This window comes from Vigna radiata, unplaced genomic scaffold (genome assembly GCF_000741045.1).
Source record: "Vigna radiata var. radiata cultivar VC1973A unplaced genomic scaffold, Vradiata_ver6 scaffold_73, whole genome shotgun sequence".
NCBI classification, from domain to species: Eukaryota; Viridiplantae; Streptophyta; class Magnoliopsida; order Fabales; family Fabaceae; genus Vigna; species Vigna radiata.
Genome location: NW_014542365.1, coordinates 1,559,811 through 1,574,156, shown reverse-complemented (window position 1 = coordinate 1,574,156; position 14,346 = coordinate 1,559,811). Strand labels below are relative to the sequence as shown.

Here is a 14,346-nt window from a genome sequence, read left to right as displayed (position 1 = left end):
GTTGACTGAGTCTCTTAGGAAACGATATCCGGTCTTACGGTTTTACTACTTGAAACGATTTGGTACGCTTGCCAAAGTCTTAACATTAATTAAGAAGAAATTGAAGTTTTATTGAGGTAACTTAAGGACATAATTTAAATGGTTTTCAACTCTACCCAAAATGAGAATTTAATTCTAGTAAGCACATACATCTAATTCAAAATTTGAGCAGTCAAGATGAATTGATATTTGTTATGAACCATATATCCAAATTTTGAACGAGGTAACTTAAGGACAGAAATACAATGTTGATTAAGTTATTCAAAATGTGAAATTAATTCCCCAAAGTACAGACCTAAACTTGAAAATCCGAGTGGTCAAAATGGTGTAAGATATCTTTGGAATCATATATCAAAATTTCAGCTTAATCTAATGGTTAATGAAGTGGGGATTGAAATTTTATCAAGGTAAATAAGAGACAAAAATAAAGTGTGGTGATCATTTTAATCAAAATTGTGAAATTAATTCTTCTAGGTACAAACCTCAAATTACAAATTCGAACCGTCAAAATAGAGTAATATATCTCAGGAATCACATATCAAAATTTCAACTTAATCTAACGGTAAATGAAGTGGGGATTGAGATTTTACCGAGGTAACTTAGAAACTAGAGTAAAGTGGTGAATTAATTTACTCAAAATTGCAAAATTAATTCCTCTAGGTACAAACCTCAAATTACAAATCGCAACGGTTAAAATTGAGTAATATATCTTAGGAATCATATATCAAACTTTCAATTTAATATAACGATAAATGAAGTGAGGATTAAGGTTTTATCGAGGTAATTAAAAAAAATAGAAAACAAGAAAAACATAGTCAAGAATAACCAAAACCCATACAAGTGGACAAATAACTAGTATTACTAAAATCCAACATGCTTATATCTTATATCATCACAATCATGAACCTAAAATATACATCTATTATGCACAAAGAAAAGAGTTTTCTCCCTCTGTTTCTTTTCTAGAAATTTTCTTAGTTGAAGATTGTTCCTCGTAGCCTTTTAGAAGCTCTTCTCTTCATGCAAAAAAAAAAATTATTATAATTTTTCAACCTGTATTCTTCTGGTTTGCTTACAGATTTCATTTCCTATTTATAGGCCATATATGAGTCCCATGTGCTTGATTTCTTCATTTATAATTGCTGCCATTGAAAGTTCATTATTTTATATGGTTAAAAATTCTTAAAAAAAGTCCATGAAAAAACATATCTAAGAAGGTTTAAACCTTTGCCTTGCTATCATCATACATAGCTACCATTTGAGCTACCACAATTTCTAGTTTAACTTAACATTTTTCTTCTATGTAAACTCATTAATTACGTTTCTACCCATAAAGAAATTTATTAAGGTAAATATTTTCATGGGTCTTACATCCATATCTTGTTTTTATCGATGCGAGACTTTGTTTGTATCCTAACAATCCTTCTCCTCAAACGAAGGACTATGGTTCTCCACCTTCCCTAAGAGTCAAGTTCTCACAAATTTATTTTTGGTACTACTCCAAAAGAACTTTTACCCATAGATGTATCTTATGTGTATATAAACCTACGTGAGACTTTGTTTATATCCTAACACCTCATCTATAGACGTCGTTAATTTACCTAACGGTTCCTTCAAATAAAAATTTACTCATTATCGGAATCCTTTTAACTCTCTAAACACTTCCTATATCTCCTTAGACTTTATATGAATCATATAGATTTCATCAAATACAACCTCTAAGTTAAAATCACTCATTTGTCATACCTTAACCAAACCTAAGTTTGAAATTGAAATTAAAAATGAGAGTAAATGTCAATACTCCCTACGAATAAGATGTAGGTTAGTTCCTAATGCTAAAATAGTTGTAAAATCTTGTTTGATGCGTCTAAGCAATAACTGATTCATCAAGTACTCGGTTGGTTTGCTCGACCACTTCTAAATTGGAGCTTGAACTCAATGAATGTAGATGGTGAACGATTTACATGGAACTTTCTTCATGGAAACCAGACATCGTTTTATAGAGTGATCGAATGTGACCTCCTCCTCTACTTCAAATCATTGAAGGGAGAAGTTGGAAGCTAGATGAAGTGGTCCTATGAGAAGGAGGAAGCTAGCCAAGATGTTTCTGACCAAACATCATCGAATAATTTGTACTCAAGACCTTGCAAAAGGTGGATGACCACATCCTAAACGCATAAAGGTTGAAGGGGGGAATTGGATTATGAAACAATGTACGGCACATTCTTCTGTCTTTAATGCTCTGTTGCTTAATAACAAAATTGCCCTCGTTGTAGATTTTCCATTTCATATGGAACACTCCCAGATAAGTTATATATGTGGCAATTTCTTCGTCAATTATTTGGCCAAAGCGTGGTGGATTTCATGTTATGTATGTTATTGTAATGTTTTAAAACATTATCCACGAAGGCTTTCAACAGGCTTATTGGAAGTGCTTCCTAGTAAAGAATTTCGTTTGACTTTAGTAGACATAATTAATACAACTATTCTTTTTGTACATCACATAAATGCTGTAATGGAACTAACCTGCTAACAAGTGAAGGTAGATGGGAAATTTAGATCCTACTGAAAATCAGAAACAAAGTCAAAATACAACAAAAACAATTAAAAGACACAGAACCTTTCTCTACAGCATGCACCACTTTATACGACTAACTAAAACTATTTCAAGGTCTACAAAACAACCTTACTTTCATGCTGTCGTATTCCAAGGGTGCCAGATATTCCATCCATGGCAACCGATGCAGACACATTCTAATGCTTCTATCTAAGTATCGCTTATTTGAAATAATTGATCGGACATAAACCTCGCACATAAGCAACTTATGGAAAAGGAAAAGAATTAGGACATACTTGGATAAACTTCTCCATGAACACTTCTAGACAAAGAAAATAATATTTCATTTTTCCCTCTCATTCTTTTCCTCCTAAAGCTACTTAAAGGAGAAATTTATCCAAACAAATCCTTACATTATGTTCAGAAGCCATCTTCTGTGTCTTTTTTTGTACATTAGACCTCTGAACAGACCTTCATCTATGAGCAGATGTGTGTGGCATGGGGTATGGCACAGGACCCAAGTTCATTGGGGCTCCAGGAACAACTGTCCCAGGAACCGGGGCACCAAGACCGTATGCCATGTGTGCTGGGGCAGGAAGGTTCACTGGGGTGCCAACTGCAGATACAAGAGGTCCTCCTATAGGTTGTCCAATGGTAGGAGCAGCGTATATTCCTACACTTGGGGCAGCACTTGGGGTTGGAGGGGCTGGTTTCGTTGGTTTTCCAGAATTTGCTGCAGAACCATTTGTTTGGCCAGTAATTGGTCCTTGAGGTGCTGAAACATCACCATTGTTGACACTGGTGATATCATTTATGCTGGATCGCCTTCTATCTTTATTCATCGAGTTCAACCGAATGAAGTACTTTTGGGCATGGCTTGCAACTTGTGTAGGTGTTCTTGTCACTACAAAGTTCCTTGATATGCTTCGCCAGTCACCTTTTCCATATTTTTCCAAGCCAAGAAGAAATAACCTGTTCAAGCGAATCAGTGTGTAATTGTTAAAAACGAAAATTGTGATTGGAAGCATGTCAAATACCAGAACAGAAAGTACCAATGAAATGCACATTATTGTTCATAAAATTGTCAAATCCACATGCAACCCAGATCCTTAGTTTTTAACTTCCAACAGAAGAAAAACTCTAATGATATCTGGTACGTTAAAATTCAAGATAGCTTCATTCCCTACACATGGACTAAAATTAACACTTTGCTTTGAAAATTATGACAGGCACTGTACCATAAGCCCCATCTTTAGTAGCTCTATGGTTAATATGATATTGACAGTCATATGACTCATCTTTATGATTAATAATTACTGAAAGTCATATTTACATGGCTAAAACATCAAACTGAAAGCAAGAAAGATTCTGTGCATAAAAAGAATTATAGAGATGCATAAAAAGAGATGCCTCAGCAATCACCATATCAAAAGAAGTATATAGAGAGATGGGTTGGCTAGGTGCAAACTCAACTTTACATGGAAGAGTCATTCTTGGCTAAAGGGAAAAAGGCATTAAAAGCTACAAGATCTTTGGACAGAATTGCAGGATTGGCAAATGACTCCTCTCTGGAGAGGCCATTGTGAATTTAAATTAAGACTTCAGATGATTTGAGATGGGTTCTTGCAGCTGAATCTCGGAACATGAACCCTGAAATCTTGAGGACGTCATTGTGGAAACTAGATTTCAGTCACAAAAACTCCAGTTCAGGTTTGGCTTCGTATTTTGATCTTCCACAAGAATATTGGGTGTGTTAAGGATCCCATATATTTTCTAGCAACAGGTGTAGGTGAGCATATTTCTACAGATGCAGCTACTATCGATTAAAAATATGGCCATCCTGCAAGAATTTTGGTCGACGTTAATCTTGAGGATGAGATCTTGGATCAAGTTACGGTAAAAAGGGAAGGTTTTGCTTCTTTCTTTTTTCTGTAAATATATTTATGCAGACTCCCAGATTTTTGTCTTGGTTGTCACTCTATGGGAGATAATGTTTCTCAATGTTGACATAATAGGATCAATTCAGGAAACTGATATGAATAAGGTGGAAGATTTAGTTAGCAAATAAACTGGTACAAGAGTAAGGATTTGAGAAGAAGAGCAGCAGGATTATATTACACAACAGATACAATAGCAGTCTTAAGGGTTCTGAGACCACAGATTATGGTAGTATGCCATCCCTTATGCAAAAAAGATAAGGATTGTGCTGAAACCAACATGATAACAGTTCTACAAAAAGATATTCAATTGATCGATCAATCTTGGGTTGATCAATCTGAAAAGGAGGAAGAAATTCAAGATGTAGTCAAAAAGCAAAATCAAAAAGATCCAGGGCTTTTACTTCCTTAAAATCACCTTGACAAGTGTTAAACCATAAAGTATTTTCCTCAAATATAAGCAATGGCAGAAGAACAATTTGGTGCCTATGTTCCATGAATATCTATCAATATGTTCTTATGAAGTTATAGAAGGCGTGGACATTTTTTGTTGTAAATAGTAAATTACTAGAATAAATATATCCTTAATATATCTATAGTGACGAGGAGAAAATATCTTTAAAATATTCTAATTCATTTCTTTAAAATCAGAAACATGTGCAAGTTCTCAAATATGCTTTCATCATAGAAGACTTGAACATCCTTCATCCAACCTTATCAAATCCTTGTTCATTTCTTTGTAAAAGTTTAGTATAGTTGTTGATGGGAAACCATCCTGCCACATTGACCAAGAAACAAGAAAATGGAAAAATGATAAATAAGGGACCAATCACTATAACCATAACTATGAATAGAGGAAGATTGGGCTTCTACTGACACCTTTGTGGGCCCAAAACACTTTACATGGGCCATATCTAGTGGATTGTAAATTTGCAAAGAACAATAATAAGGCTATTGCTTCCTGTACCTATCAAATTTCTCCCAGCACCCTATCGTTCAGGATTTCATTTTCCGAAACACAGTAAAACAAATCTGGATTTTTTTTCCCTCAAGGCAATCACCTCTCTCTTATTTCCTGGAAGCTTTTGATTGAGTGGAGCAAGAAATTTGATAGGATGCTGGAAGGTTTCACCTAAGAATAATTGGAATCGTAATTGGCAAACTAGTCTAAGATATTTAAGCTTGTAATTAGACCAAGTAGTCTAAGATATTTGGGATTGTATTTGGACCAAATAGGAATGTTTCTTCTTACACTCCATCAAATTTTTTCTTTCACCCCATCAAAGGGATTTTGCTTTCCGGAACTTCTGGATCAAAATTTCCAAAAGTTTATGATGGGGTGTAGGAAGAAACACCCCCCAAATATACCAGGTTATTTGACCTTGTATTTGGACCTCATAGTCTAGGGTTACCTTGCATGGACTTGTAAATAAATATTGGGGTTTTGATAGCGTTTAAATTGGGTTCATGCAAGCCTAGAAGAAGCCCTAGGCCGGTCATGATCTAATACTAGGCGCACATGGACTTTGCATCACATTTCATACATTAAATGTAACTAGATCCATGAGTGGCACTGGTTTTCTAAGAGCACATGGGGAAATTCAATTATGCTCTTGAAATTCTCACCCAAGAACTCTATAAATACGGTCATTACTCCGTTATATTTTCATTTTGGAACATACTAGATAATTGATGCAAATTTTGTGTCTTCTCTTCTTTCAAGAGTCACCACAGGAATGCTTTCCTTCTTTAACCTTGTGAGCCCTTAGAAACATTGTTTGACCACGCTTATCCATTCTTCAACCTCTTTTCTCCTAGCTTCTTCAACTCCATTCATTCCAATTCGTTTACATTCCTCCATCAGTTCATCCTTGCTAGACCAAAGATGGTTATAGACCCTTAATTTTGATGGTAACAAACAATTAAACATGTATAAGGATTTGGAAAAAAAGTTTTTTGATCAAACGATGCTTTAGTCTTCTAGTGTCCATTGTATGATTAAATACATCCACTTGATCAAGTTACAATCAAAAGGCACACCCTATGTAGTGAAGTGAAAGAAGTCAGAGTAAACCACTCCAACAATTCATAGCCATACATGGTAGAATTTGTAACTAACTTCAGCAAGATAAGTACATTGTTTTATTTTATCAAGAAATTAAGTTGGAGAAACAAATTAAATGACATTTACATCATGGTGATTTCCTCTCTCTACATGAAGGTTTCAGACAAAGACTTTCCAACAGCTATATTTTCGGGGTGCTATATTTATACATTGAAGAAGAGTCTTTGATTAACGTACATCATGTAGAAAAATTCATTTTACGCAGAAACAATTCAAATTTTCTCTAATATATATCTTAGGAGTGTCTCTAATATACTTTCCTTTTTAAAAATTTATTGATTGATAGGACTAAAATTAAATCTGGGTTCAACATGACTCTATATTCTTCAGTCAAGACAATTATCTTCAGTCAAGACTTCTTTTGAAGACAACTAGTGATGAAAAATATATAATTTAGAAAAAATGTTCATTTGGGAAAGAATATACTTTAATTTTGCTATAATGAAAAGTGTTTTTGTAACCATCATCCTCTGATGTAGCTATTTATTGAAAAAAAAATGATTAATTTCTCTTCACAAATATTATACATTCTTGTAAGATTTTTTAGAAAAATCATTTTAACATATCTAAGCCATTTGTATCTAGAACTTCTAAAACATTATCATTCTGATATCCAGGTCTTATTGTGTCATATTCATAAGTTCTCTGACTTTGACTATAAAGATAACAAAGTATGACTGAAGGAGAAAATTTCTAACACAAGTCCCATTCACAAGCTGTGTCCATGATTTCAAAAAGTAAAGGGATAAAAAGTATTTAAAAGAAGAAAGCAAAAACAGGGAACCCACAACTTTTATCACCAAAAGACACAACATTGAAAAATGAAATAACTGATTAACTTACGGGGACCCAAAATCAGAAGTTTAACTATTTCATTATATATTGTATCTTTAGTAAGTCCACAACTTAAGACTACTGGTAGTATGGACGGACTACATTCTAGTTCTAATTTGGAATAAGCAGCACAAGTGTTTCTGATACATAAATTTGATTAGCTTAACCATCCAACAACCAAGATGCTGATTCAATAGCAGCATCATGTTACCGTTATTAACTTAGCATGCTTCACACACGACAGGATTAAGCTACATCAGATATAAATTCGAAACAAATGTAGGAGAAATGAATATTTTTTTTACTGCAGAGTGGCCTTTCCGAAGGGAAATCACCTTAAGTAATCTAGAGTATCATTGACAACAGTGACTTACATCATGAACCCGAAGGCATGTTTGCAACTGAAGAAGTCACCACATGGCCAACTTCACTTTTGGGGCATGGTTTGGTTTTTTGGCTCAGGCAAGATACTGTTTGTCTTTTAACAATACTGCATTATACTTAAATATTTTCATTCCAAAAGTCCATAACTTCACCAAAAAATTTTATGATTAACTGATAATCTAAACGGTTCTTCTCACTGCGTATTCTCTCATGTACACATCCCGAAACTATCATCACGCATATCAATTGAAAATTAGATACTATTATTGCTCCAATGAAGAATTAATACAATAAAAAAATAAGTAGAATGTCAACTTAATATCCATACCAAGCAATAGCTGAACTATGATTTTGACTTGCTCTTCCTCTAAACAGATATCTAATCTGAATATCTTGTCACCATCTCTAGACTATAAATACCAATGCAGTTAACATACAATTTGATTCTTGAAAGTAGCAGCTTGTGATATTTTATTCATTTATTTTCTGGAAGAGCATGCCTATTGAATTCCATCCATGAAATGACAAACTCTCAAAAACCAATGGAACACGGGTGCCACTTCTAAGGAATAAAAGTATGTATTAACACAACAATATGTGTAAAACCATCTAGTTTTAAGATCCCACACCCCAGATACTCAAGTTAACATAATCCCTTGTTGCTAGCCCCCACAGCATTAACCTAGATAAGAAACAACTAGACAGCATTTGTTTGGAAATCATGGAGCATGACAACAAAAGAAGTAACAAGTAAGCTTCCTGTCAGAATAGTGTCTCTTCCAAAGTACGATCAAACTGATATTTCTGGAAGAATCAAAGCTAAAATACTGTTATAAACACAAACCAGTGGTGCAATCCAGACAGATGACTAAAGCCATCGAGAAGGAAGTATAGTTTGGTAAGATATTCTTGTTAAACAATTAGTACTAATAAGTCATATGACATTTTAGACTGAATGGAAAATAACCTGATAGAGATCAGAAGAAATAACTACTAGTTAACGCACACAAGGATCACTGACTATATAATCAGATTCAAGTTCTGAGTATCTAAAAAGTATATGGTTGAAAAAAACAAACTTGAGACAACAAATTCAAACAAAGTCAAAATTAACAATAAGCAACCTGCCTCGTGCTGTTTACCATGCCTTATACTAGAATATATAGGTTTTCTGAATAAGCAAAGAGAAACTAACCTGTGTTCATCCTCTGTCCATGCAATACCCTTTCGTCGTTCCTGATCTGATCTTGAAGCCTTATTTCCATGACTCGATTCGTTGTTACTATTCCATGAACTGCCTCCCTTCTTGCCAGCTCCTTCATCACTAGCATGGCTTGCTGAGCCCTCTGAAGGATAATTATAAGATGGCAAAGGTACGCAACCAGATTCAATCTGATTAACATCTTCAACCAAGAGCTTGTAGTGGTGCTTAATCTCTTCCAAGGTTTTCCCTGGTACATCAGCCGCAATCTTCTCCCATCTGTCAGAAGCATCTTCAGGATGAATTGCCAAGGCATTTTCAAATGCTTTATCCTGTTCTTTGCTCCACTCGGAGCTACTTCCGACTTCATCCGCAGTCATCTAGTCTTGTTTAAATCAACTATAGAGATTTGTTTCAAAAGGAGAGGAAAGGTTTTTATATAACAGTTCAACAATCCACGTCAAACCCACACCTTAAATATCACAAACACACTGGTTTGTTTCATGGGAATAACGGATCTAGTTTATTTCTTTGAAGACAACCTTAATATTACTTTGATCTTATGCTAAACTATTGCAGCAGATATGTTGCAATAAGTTCCAGTCCTGAAGTAGAATCAACAGAGAGACAGAAAATGCCATGAAGCAGAACAGAGTTCAATACCAAGTAAATCCCAAACACTGAGGTATGTAAAATTTCAATGGCGATTTTTGCTTCGGAATTGAAAACTGGACTCTTGTGAATAGTTTACCTATTAATGAATGAAAAGGCAACAAAGTACAGTCAGGGCATGAGAAATATCTGATAATCATTAATACAAAGATGCAATCCTTGGCATTTTAAGGGAAGTGAAAATATGGACATTGATGTGAAGTTAGTCAATGAGATGGTAATTAGGGCTCTGGATTTCAAATACACGAAAGAGACATTTCATAAACAAACAAAGTAGAAAAATCGAGAAGTGTATAATTGATAACAGGGGATTAAATTACTATATTCCATATGCAAAAAGGAAAAATAGATTATCCATATCTCTACTGATAAGAACAGTTTTAACAGCACAGGACCACATAAATATAACTTGCCACCACCATACTACAACCTATAACAGTTGTAAATCTCACATTCACTGAACACATTCTACACCCTCCTATTTTGCTTTTTATTCTTGCTATATCACTCTAAGTTTTAAGCCTACCCTAAAGACCAAATCAAGGTCCAGCCAGCATCATTAAATGGTTGTCTGGATTACCGTTTCCGATTCTTCAAACAAAAAGTCTCACTTTCCTATGCACTAAACCTAGAAGTAAGTCTTTTTGTTCGATTGAGATTGAATTGAGTTTATTTTAATGTAACGGTTACGCAAACACTCACTAAGAATTTTAAAGTTGAAGAAGTTTCAGAAAGACCAAAGGGTTATTTATAAGAACATTACAGTGATTATCAAATGAGTTTAGGTCTTTATTTCCATCTTGGCTATCAATAAAAGCATGCAAGAATCAGCTAAACAAATCCAATCTCAACATTTTGATCAAAATCCCTAGTACGAACTCTGAACCCAATTCAACTTACCTCGGAACAGTAAAATAAACAGCTGATGATTCCCTTCAATTGAGGAATAGCTATGCCTTTTTTTTATCTGAGCTAAAAGTGATTAGTAAGTAATCCCCTAAAAAACATAGTAGGCCAAAGGTACAACCATCATTCCCAGGCTTCTGACACTCTAACTAACCAACCTAAGTCTGTCTTTCACACCATTTTAACTGATTTAATTGCCAGTCAAGTAAAAAGTTAAAAACCTATTTCTGACAGTGAAGGGCTTGGTGACCCTTGTTTCTTCACAAGTTTGGTAAAAAAGAAAAAACTATAAATTTCAAAACATTTTATTATGATTTTAGAATTAATTTTAACCTATTCAAAAGTAAAATGAAATTAGTAATTATCCCAACAAAGGCATATAAAGATAATCCAGATATTAAGAAAAAGAGAGTAAAAGATAAGAACCAGATTTAAGATAAAAAAACCTTAACTGGGTAAGAATTCGTTAAGGGCAGAACTAGGAAATCATAAATGACATTGATAAGGGTTATCCTTAGATACCACAAAGAGATAGATGGGTCACAATTGGTCCCATCCCAACAATAGCTTTGCCACAAATAGGACAGCAGGAGTTGAAAAAGCCAGAACCCAAGTTGCAGCCCACAGGAATCTGCAGGACGCATTAATATCTGACAGATGATTATACAACATGAAGAGAGAGAAAGAAAAGATTGAGGAATAAACCAAAAGGAAAGTTAGAGAGAGAAAAAGAATGAATTTTTTTGAACCCCTTTTGCTTTTTTTTTTAACATTCCAAAAAAATGAAAAATTGAAAATGATATCAAGTAGCAGAAGATCAGGTAAGATAACAATCATAACATAGGATACGAGAGCATAAACAGCAGAAAAAGATTTAAATTTATTGTTATGAATTACGGGAGTTTGTGAAAAATAATGAAAGCCAAGCTATTACCTTTTCTTCTTTCTGGAGTGCTTGCTTCAATCTTTTTTATGCTAACTACCTTCAGCTCACAGAGAGACTGTTGAACACAGAAAAGAGTCAAATAAAGCTGTATGGTCTATATATAGGTACTGAACTGGATCAGTATAATGCTTCTCTCTCATGATCCCTTTTTTTGGAGCTATGCACAATTTTTTCTTTCTGTTTATCTTATCAGAACAGTAAATGCATACATTCCTATAAACTAATAATAAACGTGTGATGGTTTAAGAGAACTAATCATGAAGGATTGAATGTTATCTTTTATACATATTATATTATTATCATTAATGAAATTGAATAATAATCAATCAAAGGATGTTCCTATTTTGGCTGTTTTGGATAAAGTCCTAGTTAGACACCAAAACCAGCCAAGTTGCAACACCTTGTGGAGAATCAATCATTGCCAACCACATCAGATGAAAGTCAAATTTTGCCGGCTAAAACGAAAGGCCGCAGAGACTGCACATGGTATGGGACATTCAATAATTATGTCTTTTTACATTCCTCAAGGCTGTAATTTATCATTTGAAAAACATGTTTTTTGCAAACGTGTAATTTTCTTATCTCATCTTCCATGTAAGCCGAAAAATATTAACAATTTTAAATAATACTGTTATAATAATTTACACAATACTTAACATACTTCCCTGCACTTGGAATGAAGTGAAGAAAGAGACAATGGAAAAAAATAATTTAAAAATTGAATTAGAAAGAAAGTGAGAAGAAAGCAAAATCTAGTCTTTTATATCAACAAGTTAACTTCTTTTCTTTTTCTCATATAGAAACTGGTAGATGACTCAAAAGCGTCAAAGGAAGGGAAAGATATTTCAAGCTAATTTTGAGTTAATTCTTAGATTAGGAATGTTGTGTAACACTGGACTTTTGTTGATTTTTTTTTGTAATTATTATCATGTCTGTACAAATAGAACCTATTATTTAGCATTTAATTTGTACTATATGCTGGTTGCTTATTAGATAGTTTGTTGAATTATGCAACTAATTACTTCAATAAGTTTATTGTATAAAGATCTATTTTCTTACTTATATAAAAAATTTGATTCATTTGTGACTAAAGATTTATGCCTTTGATAAAAACTCTTCAATAACTGCACTTGGTTTTTATATTTGATTTTTTTAATTTGACATGACTGAACATTTTTTAAGATTAGGACTAATTTTTCACCGTGCTAATCCATCATTTATTTTAAATAATAAAATATATATATATATATATATATATATATATATAATAAAAGAAAAAATAGAAAATCAAAAGAGACAAGAATTTATCGTGGTTTAACATATAAATACTTATGTTCAAGAATATACTAGGAAATATTTTTGCATTTTGATGTGTTTCTCAAACTTAAGAGATGATTGCTTATATAGCTAAATATAAAACAACATCTCACACTATTAAGCGATGTGAGACTAAATTAAGCTCTACAATACTAGTCATTCTCCCACTTGGAGCTTAATTTACATTATCCCCTAGTGTAGTTATCTTCATTATCAATTACTCTTGAGTGTCAGTTAAGGCAATAAACCTCAACTTATTTGTTGTGACAGTCTTGGTCAACATATTAGTTAGATTTTTCACACTCGAAATCTTTGACAAATGCAAGTCTCCATCATTTATCAAGTTTATGGTGAAAAGATAATTCAGTTCAATGTGCTTGCATCTTGAATGAATAATTGGATTTTCAGCAAGATATATAGCACTTTGATTATTATTGAATAATGGAGGGTCATCTTACTTTTTTCCTAATTCTTTTAGAAGGTTATTCAACCATATCATCTCCTTTGCTATTTTTGAGATATCTACATACTCAACTTTAGTGATTGAGAGAGAGACTCTTCCTTGAAGTTTATACTTCTAACTGATAGTTGTATCACCCAATGTAAAAATGTAACCTGTTGTACTCTTGCTACCATCCATATCTCCTCCCAAGTCTGCATCAGAGAACCCTTGTAAAGTGAGATTGCTTCTTCTAAACGACAAATGCATCTTTGAAGTGCCCCTCAAATATCTCAATATCCACTCCACACCTTCCCAATGCTTCTTTCTGGAATTTGATAGAAACCTACTCAGAACTCTTATTGTATGTGCTATGTCAAGTCTAGTGCAAACCATAACATACATTAGCAATAAGTAAGGCTACCCAAGTCCTAGGAACAAAAACAAACTTCTAACATTCAACTTATTCAATAGATAATTCTCGCAGGATTTTCACTTATAAAACCACCCATTTCTAACATTCAACAAGCTCACTACAACCAACATTCATCATACCATACCATCAATTTCAATAAGTTGCACAATACACTATCATACAACTCAAACTCAAATTCAACCATCACCCCATACAATTGCAACATACCAAAACAGTTTAACAAGTTACTCAAACTTTAAAAGAAAATGAGGCATTTAGCTTCCTTTACCTTATGGAAGCTCAACCACTTTAAAAGGCCAAGCCTTCTATTGCTTCTTAGATGGATATTCAGGTTACAATCAAATAGCTGTGGACCCCAAAGATCAAGAGAAGACAGCTTTCACATGCCCCTTTGGGATATTTGCCTACCGGAAGATGCCATTTGGGCTTTGCAATGCCCCAGCCACTTTCCAAAGATGCATGCAAGCCATATTCTCTGATCTTGTGGAGAAATGTATAGAGGTTTTCATGGATGACTTCTCTGTTTTTGGAAGCTCATTTGATGGATGCTTGG

The 14,346-nt window shown here is 33.8% G+C and overlaps 1 protein-coding gene across 12 annotated transcripts; it reads right to left on the bottom strand.

Moving 5' to 3' along the window:
• Positions 1-2,474: 2,474 nt before the first annotated feature.
• LOC106779911 (transcription factor SRM1) lies at positions 2,475-11,783 on the bottom strand. 12 transcript variants are annotated; one of them, XM_022776762.1, is made up of 5 exons: positions 11,590-11,783; positions 11,108-11,305; positions 9,741-9,828; positions 9,072-9,476; positions 2,475-3,568 (listed from the first exon to the last, which is right to left on the bottom strand). In XM_022776762.1, the coding sequence occupies exons 4-5, from the start codon at positions 9,455-9,457 to the stop codon at positions 3,070-3,072; spliced, it is 885 nt and encodes a 294-aa protein (XP_022632483.1). In that variant the 5' UTR covers positions 9,458-9,476; positions 9,741-9,828; positions 11,108-11,305; positions 11,590-11,783; the 3' UTR covers positions 2,475-3,069. The 12 variants fall into 12 exon arrangements, with proteins under 12 accessions (XP_022632483.1, XP_022632480.1, XP_022632485.1 ...); XM_022776759.1 differs by having other exon boundaries at positions 11,178-11,305; XM_022776764.1 differs by lacking the exon at positions 11,108-11,305.
• Positions 11,784-14,346: the final 2,563 nt, after the last annotated feature.

What these genes read in the sequence shown, in the direction of transcription:
- LOC106779911 (XM_022776762.1), bottom strand. Translation starts at nt 9,457, where the DNA reads ATGACTGCGGATGAAGTCGGAAGTAGCTCCGAGTGGAGCAAAGAACAG. An exon ending in TGGACAGAGGATGAACACAG is followed by an intron (nt 3,569 to 9,071) that starts GTTAGTTTCTCT and finishes TCGCTTGAACAG; the next exon opens with GTTATTTCTTCTTGGCTTGG.